Raw genomic sequence first — 14305 nt, forward strand, 5'->3', positions numbered from 1 at the left:
GCACAGAGGTCAAGGACCAGGACAGCAGCACTCTGAGTAGGAAGGGAGCATCAGCCAGGACATAAAACAACACCAGTCACAGAATCTTCCTCTTGGATTTATGTCCAAGATTCATGCAAAGAGCTTCCCAGGGATGGACAGCCATCCCAATCCGGGCCTCCAGCACAACAAGCCTCCAGCAGCAGGGCCTCGGGCCTAGCAGCTTTGGGGCGGGGCCCCTCAGCAGATGTGGCTGACGTGGCCTTCATCCCAGGCTGCGGTGGCACTAGCGAGGCTGCTGCGGGTGGAGGTGGAGGGCCCCGCAGCAGAATGTCCTGTCATTCTCTTCTGCTCCCAGAGGCAAACCCATTCTTCCCACAGCTCCTCACACACAGGGAGGGCTGGGCAAGGAGTAGGTCCTGCTACTACAGAGCTTGAAGCATAATTAAACAAACATAAATTGAACATGGTTCCCCAGAGGAGCTGGAACCACTTCTGGGGAAGTTCTGAAAGAAAGGGGTCTAAGCTGCACCCCACTCTTGAGATTGCTGTCCCCCAGCAGGTTCCATGAAGGATGGCAGGTCGAAGCCAGACGAGGCCTCTCTCCGTTAGGTGGCAGGATAGTGAGTTTTCCCATGTTGTGCCAAAGTCGGCCCAGATGAAAGCTTTCTGGGTGGAGCCTTTCCAGTCTGTAAACAGTTCGGGTTGGGGCCAGGGCTCAAGATGGTCACCCATCTCAGCTTCCTGTCTGGCTGAGGCTCTGGCCGCTCAGAGCACCATGGCCTCTAGTTTTTTTGTAATCTGAGGTCAGCAGGCTCTACAAGACGAAAGTGGAGCGAAGTCACGTAATCTGGTCTCACTGAGGCCCCTCGCGGTCATTTTTTGCAGAGTCTAAATAAACAAAAATTTTGAGGACTTAAAGATGATGTGGTACAGTAGATTTCAAAGTCCTGTGGAAACCAATAGAGTAACAGTGAAAGTAACAGCTAGAGTTATTGAATGTTACTGAGTGCCAGGCCCTGAGCTAAGTGCCTTAGGTACATTTGTCATTCAAGCCTTGCCCAGCTCTATGAAGCAGGTAGATTATTACCCCTTTATGGAAGAGGGAGCTGGGGGCACAGAGACGTTTTTAAAAAGCTTGCCCAAGGTCCCCGATCTAGGAAGTGTTGGAGCCTAGTCAGTCTGGCTCCAGATCCCTGGAGTGGCACAGTTCTAGAGGAGGAGATGGCCCTGTCCCTTTGACCACCCTCTGCCCCTCATCAAAGTGGCCGCCAAGGGGCTGCACAGAACCTCCAAGGCTCTGTGGGGAACGTGAGGAAATGACTGAGCAGCCCAATCCTTCCTCCCAACCACTAACTCCTCCCACCACACTCCTTTCTAGTCGCCTGCAGCCTCTGCTCACACTGCTGAGAGGAGGCGCGCCACCTCCTGGCAGAGCCGCTCCTCTTACGAAACTCCCTGTACTAGGGGATCTCACTTGCCTGGTTCTGCAGGCCTGGCCGTGGGCGAGTCCATCGCTTGGGAGGTCTGATTGCGCATCCCTGAACAGGGTGGCCGCCAGTTATAGTCCGGCTGCAACAAAACGTGGTACTTAATAATCAATAACCACACTTGAAAATGACAATAGCAGCTACAGTGCCAAAACAGTACCAAATACACATTAATCGAATATACAGTTGTCCCTTGGTATCCTTGGAGAATTGGTTCCAGGACCCCCTAAGGATACCAAAATTCATGGATGTTCAAGTCTCTTACATGAAACAGTATAGCATTTGCTTATAGCCTATGTACATGTCCTCTGGTATACTTAAAATCGTCTCTAAAATACTTATAATACCTAACACAATGTAAATGCTATGTGAAAAGATGTCATACTGTCTTGTTTAGTGAATGACAAGAAAAAAGTCTGTACATGTTCAGCACAGATGAAACCATCTTAGGCCTAACTGCTCAGTACACATCAGCAACAACGAAACTTGTTTTTCCCCAATATTTTCAATCCACGGTTGATTGAATCCACAGATGTGGAACCCGTGGATACCAAAGGCCAACTGTAATCGAATCCTGACAATGACCCAGGTTGCCATCTCCATTTTACAGGTAAGGGAACTGAGGCTCAGAGGGGTTAAGTAACTTTCTGAAGGTCATTCATCTAGGATGGTGGCCAAACTTCTATTAAAATCCACCTCTCCATAACCCCAGAATCAATCTTTTAAGCCCCACACTACACTCCAGTGTTTAAAGAAGGTGTGTGTAAAGAATGTTCATAGGGAGAGAAGCTGGAGAGGCCAGATAGGAGGCTGCTGTCATTGTCCAGGTGAGTGGGGATACCTGAGGGGGCTGTGGCAGAGAGGCTGAGAGGATGGAACAGGTGACAGCAGCTCTTTGGAGAAAGAAGGAAGCAAGGAAAAGAAAACAAAAAAAACAAAAAGGAAAGGAAACAAAAAAGAAAAGGAAGAGGAAAAGGAAAGAGAGAAAGAGAGAGAGAGAGAGAGAGAGAGAGAGAGAGAGAGAGAGAGAGAGAGAGAGAGAGAATATGCCTGTGAGGATCTGTGGCGTACCTGGTTACATGTGGGAGCTACGAGAAAATGTCAGACCCACACTCTGATACCCCTGGCCTTGCTGGCTGGACGGAGCCCTCCCTGCTGCCCTGCTCTCTTACTTGGCCTATTCTGTCCCACCTCAGTGACTCTGAACAGCTCTGGGCTGCGGAGTCCTGCTCCTGGGACAGCAGGCCAGAGCCGAGCCCCGAACATCTGCCCACACACAGTGCTGTTCATGAAGGAGCCAAGGATGCAGACTCTGACCCTCTCACTTGACCTTATCCTCCGGAAAGTGTCTGAGGTGGCCTGTGTATATGTCCTGGACTGAAGGAAGGTCACAGACTCACCAGATGGAAGAGGCGGGAGTTGGGGAGTGGGGGCGGGTGCTCCATGGCCATGGGGGGCGGAGGGTAGCGGATCTGGGACCAGTCCTCAAAGCCGTGATGTGGCACCATGGGTGGCATGGGAGGGTAGGCATAGGGGTAGGCTCCGAAGAGATGCTCTGGGTGGGGCTCCATGTGGTAGCGCTCTGCCGAGGCCTGTAAGAAAGGCTGACGTCTGTTTCTGCTCTGTGACGGGCAGCACAGGTCATCCCCAGTGATGCCCATCTCATCTCCCATTCTCTATTTAAAATTTTAGTTCTCTGAAGGCTGGCACATGGGCACGGAATAGCAACAGTGCTGACAGCTAATGCGTCGTGAGCACTCTGCACCAAGTACTGTTCTAAGTGCTCCACCTGCATTATCTCGTTAGTTAGCTGGAAGTTGAACAAACACTGCCTCTTCCATCAGGCGATGGCTTCCTAAGGAAGGTACGGCAAGGTAAGTGCTGCTTCCTCTCGCAAGCCCCCTCACCTTTGCTTTCCTCTTCTGCTGTTTGAGGACTTCTTTTGCCTTTTCTTCATCTTTGAATGCTTTTAGCTGAGGAAAGAAGGAGGGAGAGAAGATTGTTGGTCCAGCTGTTTCTTAGCCAAGTCTGGACCCAGGGCCTAAGCAGCCCCAGGACTGACCGGCTGATGTGCAGGGCTACCAGTCTAGGCTGTCCTGCCTGGCCAGACACGGGAAAGGGCTCTGTGGGGCAGAGCATAGCCCAGACCTGTGGCTATAGGTGAGGCCTGCTCATTTGGGGAGGTTTGAACACAAGTCAGAAGGGTTACTGTGAGCCTCCTTGCTTCTGTGCTGCCATATTATCATTTTCTAGCTGCATTCTGTGAGAGAGGGGATGGCCTGGGATCAATTAGTAAATTTGCTCTGTAAAGGCATCAAAACCGATTGTGAAAAGTCAGAGCTGGAGGTCAGAGAGGGGAACGGTCTTGCTGAAATACACAGAAAAGGGGCGGCAGAGCTGGAAGGAGAACCAGTGCGTGTCCTAACATCCAGTCTCACTGGGACCCTCCAACCCGTGCCCCCTTCTCATGAGCACAAGCCGATGGCCCCTTCCATGGTCCCACCCTTCTCACCTGGGCGTTCGAAAGGGTGACCTGGGCCTGCAGTTTCTCCACCTGCTTCTTCAGCTCTTCTTTCTCCTCGTTCATGCGCTCTCGATCACTGCGCTCCCTCTGGAAGTCCTCTTCAAAAATCTTTACCTGGAAGGGCAGGGACGGGGGATGGGATAAGGAAGGGCGAGCGGTTCTGAGTGGAGGTTCAAATCTACTCAAACCCAGAATCCAGGGCCTGCTGCTGGGAGTCACAGATGTCAGAGCTGGTGTCACCCCGTCTCAACATCCCCTGTGGGGAAGGGAATGGGGGTACACCTCCAGCCCCACCTCCAACTTCAAAGACAGTAGCTCTGGGTCCCTTTATGTTATATTCTGGGCTTCGACATAGGGCTTTACTTAAACAAGGGGGCCTTGGCTTTTTTTCATAAAAAAGGTCGACAGCCACCAGCCAGTGCAATCCTTTCAATCTGCTACAGCCCCAGAGGCAGAGGCCAAGGGACCAGAGCGTGGGTAGAAGACTGGCTCTGAGAGCTGAGGGCCTATGAAACTCTCCCAAGGCTCTGGGGGTGCCTGGCAGGGATGAGCCCTTGCACTTTCACATCCTTACTCTAGGTCAGTGGGGCGCTGACTGGTTTGAGATGACGGATCTAAAGCATGGCATCATATAGAAGCACATGGGAGAGCCATGACCTTTTCAATCTCCTTTCAAACCTTCTGTGTCCCTCACAGAGGAAGTCTCCGTTTTATGCTAGTATGTCTTTAATGCCTTTCTTGTATGCATCGATTTCCCTAAATGAAGGGAAATTCAGGTTCAGAGTCACGTGACAGTATTCAGCTCAAGTTTAACAATGCTGTTTTGCTTTTACTGTATTTCTTGCTTACAGTTACTTTCTATTTATGGCAAATAATAGACAGGTTTTTCCATTTATAATAGTGATATAAAGCTCCCTTTTAATTAGATCTATTGAAAGTAATTTACTTAAAACTTATTTTTAAAATATAGGTAAATAATAGCACAGTTGGGGTGTAGAGATGGCTAAATCATCGAAGTGGCAGAATAATGACTTAGTTAGGGACACACTGCTGGAAAGAATAACCTTATAACCAGACAGGGGTTCTGGTCAATGGCCAGAAAACGAACTACTAATTACAGCTTCCCCCACGATTCCCAGCCCTTCGCTGGCCCTAGGGAACGGGAATGCTCCAGCTCCCACTGAGCACCTCTTCCCCTTGGGCTCACCTGCTGCTTCAGCAATTCGTTCTGCGTGACCAGCTCCTGTTTCCTTAGGAGGCCCCCAGCTCCTTCTGGGTTCCCAAAGGCTGCTGGTGGAGATGATGGAGAGGCCTGGATGCTCAGTGCTTCCTCCAGGGCCTAGGATCAGAGGTGAAAAGAGAAGTGATGGGCCCATCAGGAGAAGCCCTGGAAGTCAGGCCCCCCTTGAGGGGTCATCCTCAGGGTCCCCCTTCCTGATAATAACGATAATGACAACCACCACCACCAATACTATTTAATACATGCAACCCTATTTACTGACACCGTACACACATTATTTCATTGAATCCTCTCCATAGTCCTAGGAAAAAAACACTATGATCATCATCCCCATTTTACACAAGTGAAAACTGAGGTTCAGGGACCTAAAGTGATTTGTCCAGCGTCACACAGGTAGTAAGTAGCGAAGTGGGGATTCAAACCCAGCATGTGCTCTTAACCAGCAGCCTAAACTAGGGTGTTCATGTAGAAGGGAGAATCTCCCCTTCCCTGAGCAGGTGTGGCTCAATTCCAGCACCCCGACCTGGAAGGAATATCAAGTCCTTTGGGGGAAGGAATCTCATTCTGCCTGGCCCTGAGATTCTGTAGCTTCCACAGCCCATTCCTACCAAGCCAACCCTTCCACCCTCGCCTCTTCTGAAATTAGATTAGACTGGATTTTAATTTTGACTTACTTAATACTTTACCTTTCTAACCCTGAGAACGGACTGAAACATCACCAAATAACATTCGAAAAGAAAAACACTCTATTATAACATGCTCACACATACTTTTCTTTATGTAAACAGTGTGCTCGCATCATCTAGAAAGGCTAAACGGTTTTCTCCGTCAGCCCTCTCAACATTGGAGAACGCTGGACCACCTCTCAAGACTGGCCACCCTCGTCGTCACCTGGGCTTTGGCCCCCTGGACAGCAGGGCCTCTGCTCACCATGCGTTGGCACTGCCTGCAGCACCTTCCTGGACCATGGGGAGATAAAAGAAACCTTCCCCAGCTTGGACTCGTGCCCCCACTTGGTCTCCTCAACTCCCCGCCAAACTCAAGGAAACTGCTGCGCCAAGAGTCCATTTAGGATGGGGGAGGCTGTGGTTCCCTTCACCCTCCTCCTTTATCTGATCCATTTTTTGGTTGAGGAGACTGAGGTCCAGGGACAGGGAGCACGCTGCATTAGTCATCCATGTCAGTGCCTCTGCCCCCACCTGTGCCAAGGAAACCTGCAGGGCAGTGATCCTGCCTGGGTCATCTCTCCACCCAGCGCCATGTACGACATTCTGCCTGGATTTCAACTCCAAATTCCCCAGCTCGGGACAAATCATTCTTTTCTGGAAGAACAGGTCCCAAGGCCCCAGACTCGGCATAATCGATGCTTTTTAAACACCAGAACCATCGGAAGGGAAAAGCTGAGCCGCAGACTCAACAGCTCCTCCAGGCCTGTGGAGAACGTTTCCTCTCAGAGCTCCCTCCTCATGCTCTTCCAGCCTGTCCTGGAAGATGGGCTGGAATGACTGCGACCAGGGCTCAGATGCCAACAGAGGCCCAGAGAGGGTCCCGCGTCTAAGCTGGGACTAGAACCAGTCCCCAGAACTCGGCCCGGCCCACTGCCACCAGCCTTGGCTCAGAGGAGAGGGCTCCTGTCTCACCCAGCCTCCGCCCTGGACGCCCTGTCTCCCTGGATGCCACTTCTCAAGGGCAGGTGAGAGCCCTTGGGCCTGTGCTCACCACCCACTCCCTTCGGCGACTATTTCCTGAACACATGCCTGGTGCCAGGCGCTGTGCCAGGCACAGGGGGTACATAGCCTGGGGAAGAGGCACGCCCCCCACTGCTGCAGCAGAAGACAGAATGTTATGCCAGTAATCACAAGACAGCGTGGGAAGGGGTGTGAAAGAAGTTGCTGGTATTCTAGGTACATAGAACAGGGTGACCTGAATGAGACTTGGGGAAGGCCGCGCTGAACCTGAACAAAGCAGGTGGCACAGCATATCCAAGGGCTTGGGGCAGGGGCACAGGCTCATCCCAGGGCTGGCCACTCTGCGTCGGGGAGGGAAAGGCAGAGGTGGGGGAACAGTGAGGCTGCACAGAGGCCCCCAGCACCAGCGCCCTGACCCAGGAGTCGCCCTCCTGAGTTGAGGGTCGGGCCACTGGCGATGGAGTGGTCACTTCAGGTGGGCTCAGGGAAGTTCTGTCTGCCCAGGGACCAGGGCCAAAGGCACCCACCTTGTTGAGCCGCTGGATCTCCTTTTCCTGGTAATCTCGCTGCCGGGTCAGCGGGCTCAGCTGATCCTGCAGGTACTTGACTTTCTGGCGCAGCTCCTTGGTCTCTTCTGCCAGCCGCTCCTTGTCCGTCTATAGGGAGCGCAGGGTTGGTAAGCAGGAAGCGTGTGCAGGAGGCTTGGACTCCCTGTGCTGCCCGCCCCAGCCCTCCCTCAGGCATGCCTCCCCTCTCCCGCTCTCCCTCCGCAGCGCCCACAATGCTCACACACAATGTACCGTGCAAGGCATCTGGGGTCAAAGTGCTAATGCTCTGTCCTCAAAGAGGCTCTTTTGGTTGAGCAAAAGGCCCTGGGTTCTGACACCAGCTCCTCCACCAGGGAGCTGAGACCTGGGGCACCGTCACAGCTCTCTCGGGTCTAAGCTTACCTATCTGCAATGGGTAAGGGGTTCTTAGCCTGAGTCACAGATGGTTGTCAGGAGGTCTGTGAGCCCCAAAACTAAATGCGAAATTTTGTCTGTGCAACTTTCTAGAGAGAAAAGCCATAGTTTCCATGGAAATCTTCCGTGATACACAGAAAGTGATAAACCACCAAGAATCTCTAAAGGACCTTTCTGTTCTTATAGTCTCTGAGCCTAGTGGAGAGAAGACATTCAAAAAAATACATATCATGAGGCAGAGAAACAGTACTGTGAGGTTAAAAGAAAGAGTGCTGGAGCCGAAGGCTTCCAGGTGGGGGAGCCTGTTCCAACAGCCACTATGGAACGGTCAGGGCGTCTTCCTTGCAGAGGGCCACAGATGGATTGGCCTTTAGAGAGAGCCACGTCCTAACCCCTGTATATGACAGGAAATGAATGTGCAGAAAGAGGAGGTGACTTATCCCAGGCCACACAGTCAGCTGGGGCTAAAGCCCAGGTCTCCTAATTCTGGTGTTCGCTCTCCCTTTGCAAGTCAGAGGAAGTATTTAAAATGGGGGAGGTAAACTACTCTGGGCTCCCATGACAGAGGCTCCAGGATTAGCACGGCCTCTATCACCATGTGTCCTTATCTACAGGGCCATGCTTTGTCTTGAAACATCCCACCTTCCCCAGCTGAAAGGGAGGTGCTGTCAGATTTAGGGCCTTGCCCATCTACTGGTGTGAGCCAGGGGAAGGGACCAAAGAGCCAGGGGTCTGGCTGACAGTCACGAGATGTGACTGCACTCAAAAGAAAAGATAGGTAGTGTCCTCTCTACCACTCGTCTTCAAGGTAAGGGGGGTCACTGAGGCAAGCTGACCACTCAGATAAGATGCCGATGAGAATGAACTCTGAAATGCAATCTGTGCTGATAATGTCCATTTTGAAGCAAGGCAAAAGCAGCCCGGGCCCAGTTCCCATGAAAGGGAACACATTGCAACATAAATAAAACCCCCTACGAGTATGGGAGTCAAATGGCCTTTCCTCTTGAAGCTGTAACAAGATCCCGAAGGGCCTTGGCTTGGTGTCAGTCATACACATGACAGATCAGATGCTATTTCTTCAGTGTACATATTCCTGGCCCCCCAAGACTGGATCTGGTCCCCCTTTCTGTCCTCTCAATCCCTGTAACTTCTCCTGTGTAGTACTTAACACACACTTACTTGCTTCTATAATTAGCAGTTTAGTGTCTCTTTCCCCTCAAGGTTGGGATTGGACTATTCACCCCTGAGTCTCTGTGCCCAGCAGAGTGCCAAGTGCATGCTCTGTTGAACAATGACCAGATGGACAAAGAAGCTTTGTCTAATGGTTTAGCCCCTCCCCCACAAATAGCCATAATTCTAAACATTCAGCAGCAACCCACTCCCATCAAGTGCACTAGAACAGGCCTGCTTCAATCTCTTTTATATTCTCGGCTTCCCTAGATTATAAGATTTTAATTGAACAAAGGTTCTTCTGTATAAAAACGAGAAAATACGAAAAGCAACACCTAATTTAACCTTTTTAGATGGGAAACTGAGGCATGGGAAAGGGAAGTGCTTTCGCCTACTGCCAAACAGCCTATTAGCACCAGAGCCAGAGCTGGACACCCCAGGTCTCCTGACTCCCACTCCCTGGCTTATTTACTCCACTGAGCTCTTGGTTAAGGGGGACTGGGGAACAGGCCTTCGGGAGCTGAACCTGCAGGGCTCAGCAGTCACACTTGCCTCCTCCATTTCAATCTTGGACTTGGCCAGGAGGAGCTTGCGGTCAAAGTCACGCTGCTTCTGTTCCCGCTCAGCCTCCAGGTCAGTCACCTGCTTCTGCAGATCCGCCAGCTTCTGGCGCAGCTCAGTGATCTGGGTTCACGGCAGAGAGAAGAGTACGTGAGGGTGAATGTCCAAGGCTCAAAGCTGCTGAGAAGGAAGCAGCAAGCAGGACACTGGGGATGTGCTGAGAGCACAGCCGAGAACCTGAGTTCAGCCTTGACTTCCCGCATCTCCCACGCTACCTTCAGCTCATACTGCTGCTTCATCAACCGGAAATGCTGGTCCCATTGCTTGTTCACTTCGAGCAGCTGTGTGGAGAAATTGGGGTTAGCAGGAGACAAGCAGAGGAGGACCAAAGACAGCCACTCCACACACACCGGCTTCCCAAGGAACACGCAGTGCGTGTGAACGAAGGGTGCCTACAGACACTGCCTCGATCCCTTGCTTCCCTTGTTCCTCAGAGATTCACCTTGATGGACTGCCACGTTTTATCCTTGCCAGGGCAGCGAGACTAACATCAAGACACAGAAACGGTATATGAGTTTGGTGTATGATGATAGATCAGACACCTTTTTAGATAGCAGTTTGGGACTATGTATTAAAACTCCAAGTTCTCATTCTCTTTACTCTAATAATTCCACTGTGAAAAAGGTAACCAAAAGAAACACTTGCACAAGTGTGTTAAAACATATGTGTATCATTGACCATCTCGACAATGTTTGTATCAGAAAAAAAATCTAGAGGCCAACCTAATCATAGATGGGTTAAGGAAATTAGAGTATGAACAGAAAATGGAGCACTCTGAAGCTATTCAGAAAATCGGGCATTTAATACATTGCCTCAGTTCTAAATGACACAAATTATTTGCCATACTCAATATAACAACTCCTCAGGGAAGAAAAACAACCCTACATCATTAAATAAATAAAATAATGGGAAAGGGTATCCCAATTTCATAAACACAGGATGGAAAGTACTCAAAATTAACCTAATATGGTATATTTATATATACTAACCAATGTCCTCAAAGATAATTTTAAAGAAAGAAGTAATTTGCAATACAGCATATGTAATTTTTAAAACAGATTATACATTAGTAAGTACATAGAAAAAAAGCAAGGAATATGCAATGAATTGTTATCAACTGTAGTAATCTCCAGGAGGCGACATTCTCAATCTTTATATAATGACTGTTATGTTACTTTTGCAATCAGAAAAATTACCTTATGGCACAAACAAAAAGAAAACCAAAAGTAATATGCACGTTGAACAAAAGACTAATGGAGCCTGACTTCCAGATGTGCTGGAGGACCAGGGGCAGAAGGCCCAGGGATGTGGAGAAGGCCCTGAGCTGTGTGGAGAGGAGAGGCGAAGAGAACGCAGAGGACTGGGTTCCACTTCCAGTCGGGAAATAATGGCCCAGGGGTGGGAGATGGAGGAGGAAGAAGCATGAGGCACGAGGGAGTAACCTCAACTTCTGGAGGCACTCGGCTGGTTAGAAGCAGTGCCACAAGGTGTGGGATCCTCTCCTAGTATGACATTCCCTTCCTAAACCAGCTGACGGAAGAACCCCAGGCTCTCTATTCCTGACGCCCAAACTTGCCTGTCTTAGCATAGCCTCTTTCCACCACCCAGGGTTTACCAGGGAAGTGTTCCTAAGCTACCTCTCAACAATTTTAGGCCATGCCTCAAATGCCACCTCCTCAGAGTGACCCCTTTGGGAAGGGAAAATGGTCAAGGGACAAGAGCCCAGGACAAGGCAGCAGGTCTTTCCCATGCGTAGACAGTTCAGTGGTCACCATGGCAACTCACCATGGTGACCAGGGACTAGCCAGAGCGCCAAGGAAGGCCTTTGTCCTGTCGGTCCCAGGATGGAAGACAGGTCTTCCCTGACCATCACCCTCACCGGCCACCTACCTCAGTGCGCTGCTGCTCCAGCATCTTCACCTTCTTCTCAGCTGCACCCAAGGCTCCCGCCTCTGGCATCTTACCTGCTGTCACACTAGCCTGGGGAGAAACACAAAAGGGCCTTCAGCAGAGCCTCAAATGATCATTTCCTCCCCACTCAGAGCTCCTCTAAGGCCCCTCACTCAGCCCTCTGTCTCTCACCTCTCTATTCTCATACCCGTCGGAACACTGATACACGTCTCATGTCATGACTAAGCCCCCTTTGGGAAGTCCATTGAGACCATTATTCTCCCTCCTTGACCCACACTGGCTCCTAGGTTCTCCTCCCCTCCCCTCCGCCCCCTCCCTGCGGCCACTTCTTTCCCTGCTTAGGCTCTATCTCTAGGGTACTGCCAACTGCTTCCCCCCCACCCCCCCACCAACACACGCACACACACACACATACACACCAGCCAAACATCCTCTGGCCTGGAAGGTAAGAGTTATATATTCCTTAACATTTTATAAAATGCCTATCTTAAAAAGTTTTTAGAAATATAAAAAACTAAATAAAGACGTGTGTGTGCATGTGCAATTAGTACATGTACACATATTTCCTAGCTCTAGCCTCTGAGAGGGCCTAAAGCAGTGACACCCCAGGAGCAATGAGCACACCCAGCGCCCAGATCTTGGTTTCTAAATGCCATTCTCCACAAAAAGAGAACAGTGCTCCTTAGAGAAGTGGTTAATTCCAGGGCTGGGGCAGGGAAAATATAAGATGAGTTTGGAGCATCTTATGGTGCTAGAAAGTAAGGAAGTACTCAACAATAAAGGCATGTCAAATGGGCATAGGAGAAAACTTAAAAGATCGTCCTATGGCCAAACTGGAACAATTTGAACTAGAAAATAAATTGTGATAGTACTGGATTATAACCCAAAGAATAAATTTCCATCTACTGGTAGAAAGAAATAGCTAAATAATTAACTAAATAGGGGAGAAGGGACAATTCTATCTTACAGAAGAATTCCAATTAGTGACTGTAGAATAAATGAGGGAAACACAAAAGCGCTGTGAGATCCACCAATAGACACTGCAATTAGTGAGCAAAAGTGTAAGGAGAAACAGGACTTTGCACGGTCTCAAAGTTTCTCATCCAAAATAGAAACTTATGCATTTCAAAGAGAAAATTTGTCACTTTATATGGAGAAACCTGACAGACACCCCGTTAGCCACATGATCAAGGCTGACAGTAATAAGACACGGTGACATCATGTCCCCTTGACATGATGCACCGAGACACTGTGTCATTCGTGTGGTGTTCTTGCCCAAATCCATAAGCTCGATCCAATCATGAGAAAACATTAGATAAAACCAAACTGAGGGACAAGCTACAAAATAACTGGCCAGTAGAACCTAAAAGTTTCAAGTTCCTGAAAGAGAAGGAACAACTGGGAACTGCCACAGACTGAAGACTAAAGAGAGGTGACAGCGAAACGCAACGTAGGGTCTGGAATCGATCCTGGTACGGAAGAACGCGAGTGAAAAACTGATGAAATCTGAACACAGTCCACAGTTTAGTTAACAGTATTGTCACAATGTTCATTTCCTAGTTTTGATCACTGAACCATGGTTATAAAGTAAGACCTTAAGTCTCTGGGTGAGCCCTGAGGGTAGAACTTGTGGGGCTCAAGCGCCCCCTGCAGGTTGAGGTCGGTAAGCACACCCAAGGAGTAAGGAGCGCGAACTAAGGGAGCCCTCACCTCCATCACCTCCTCTGAGGAAGGCGCGAGATGGGCCTGTCTCTAGAGGCCTGCTGCCTCCTGGAGGCGAGCTGTGCCCAGCAGTACTGGGGAAGGAGGAAGAGGGAGTGCCAGGCTCCCGGAAGGTACACCCTTAACCTCCACAAAGAACAGAGGAGCCGGCCAGCCCGGCTGCGGACACCAAATCTGCCATTAAAAGCAACAGCTAATGTTCACTGTTTGCCACATGCCAGGTACTAAACCCACTTTATGGGTATCACATCGCTGAATCCTCCAACCACCCACCGAGGTTAAGTGTCAATATCTCCATTCTACAGAGGAGGAAACTGAGGCCAGAGAATATATATAACTGTCCAAGGCAGTAGCGCTGGCAAGAGCTGCAGTCGGCATTCAGCCCGCATGCAATGCCGGGGCACAGGCTTCGCCGCTGCCCCGTCCCGCAGCCTACGTGGCCGTCCCCCCTGGCAGGGTAGTAAGAACATCTGGCTATCCCGGGAGTTGAGAGAGATGAGTTGATATTAAAGAGCTTTGGAAAAGTGAAGAGGCCTGCCTGCAGAGTTCCGAGAACGCAGGAGAGATCAGGGGAGTCCACAAGTCACTTCCACAAGAGGGCAGACAAGGCAGGCTCCAATGTGATGGGTAAAAGGAAGCAGAGATGGGGCTAGGTGGCCTGGGATTCAGAGGCCACTCCTCAGCACGAGTCCCTGCCTGATAGCAGGAATCTTGATTACGTGATGTCACATGACCTCTCCAAGCCTCCTGCCATAGCTGGGTTGTGGAGTAATAGTCTTGGCCCTGCCTACCTTAGAGAGGAGGTCCAAACTAAACAATGGATTTGTGTCTTGGGTAAACTCTACAGTAATACTTAATTAACTTATTAGGATAATTACTACTATTACATAGGTGTGGGGTTTGTTAAAGATGTTGAGTCCTTCTGTGCGGCCATTAAACCCCATTAAAAAAAATGTGTCAGTAAAAAGTTGGGACTCAGTGCTGTGGCCAGGAGAAAG

At 50.0% G+C, this 14305-nt stretch overlaps 1 protein-coding gene across 8 annotated transcripts in view; it reads right to left on the bottom strand.

Annotated features, from left to right (window-relative positions):
- Nucleotides 1-76: 76 nt before the first annotated feature.
- Nucleotides 77-14305, bottom strand: part of TNIP1 (TNFAIP3 interacting protein 1) — a 41407-nt gene continuing 27178 nt past the window's right edge. For 7 of the 8 annotated variants that reach the window (XM_011371230.2, XM_011371222.2, XM_011371223.2 and 4 more), the window contains 10 exons: nt 11565-11654; nt 9890-9955; nt 9606-9737; nt 7449-7577; nt 5201-5332; nt 3982-4107; nt 3377-3442; nt 2870-3061; nt 1461-1551; nt 77-870 (listed from right to left, as the gene is read on the bottom strand). In XM_011371230.2, coding sequence (XP_011369532.1) covers nt 836-870; nt 1461-1551; nt 2870-3061; nt 3377-3442; nt 3982-4107; nt 5201-5332; nt 7449-7577; nt 9606-9737; nt 9890-9955; nt 11565-11654 — 1059 coding nt within the window. In that variant the 3' untranslated portion in view covers nt 77-835. Of the gene's footprint in view, nt 930-1460; nt 1552-2869; nt 3062-3376; nt 3443-3981; nt 4108-5200; nt 5333-7448; nt 7578-9605; nt 9738-9889; nt 9956-11564; nt 11655-14305 lie in introns of all 8 variants that reach the window. The other variant, XM_011371229.2, reaches the window with a different exon arrangement.

Source organism: Pteropus vampyrus, unplaced genomic scaffold (genome assembly GCF_000151845.1).
Source record: "Pteropus vampyrus isolate Shadow unplaced genomic scaffold, Pvam_2.0 Scaffold185, whole genome shotgun sequence".
Taxonomy (NCBI): domain Eukaryota; kingdom Metazoa; phylum Chordata; class Mammalia; order Chiroptera; family Pteropodidae; genus Pteropus; species Pteropus vampyrus.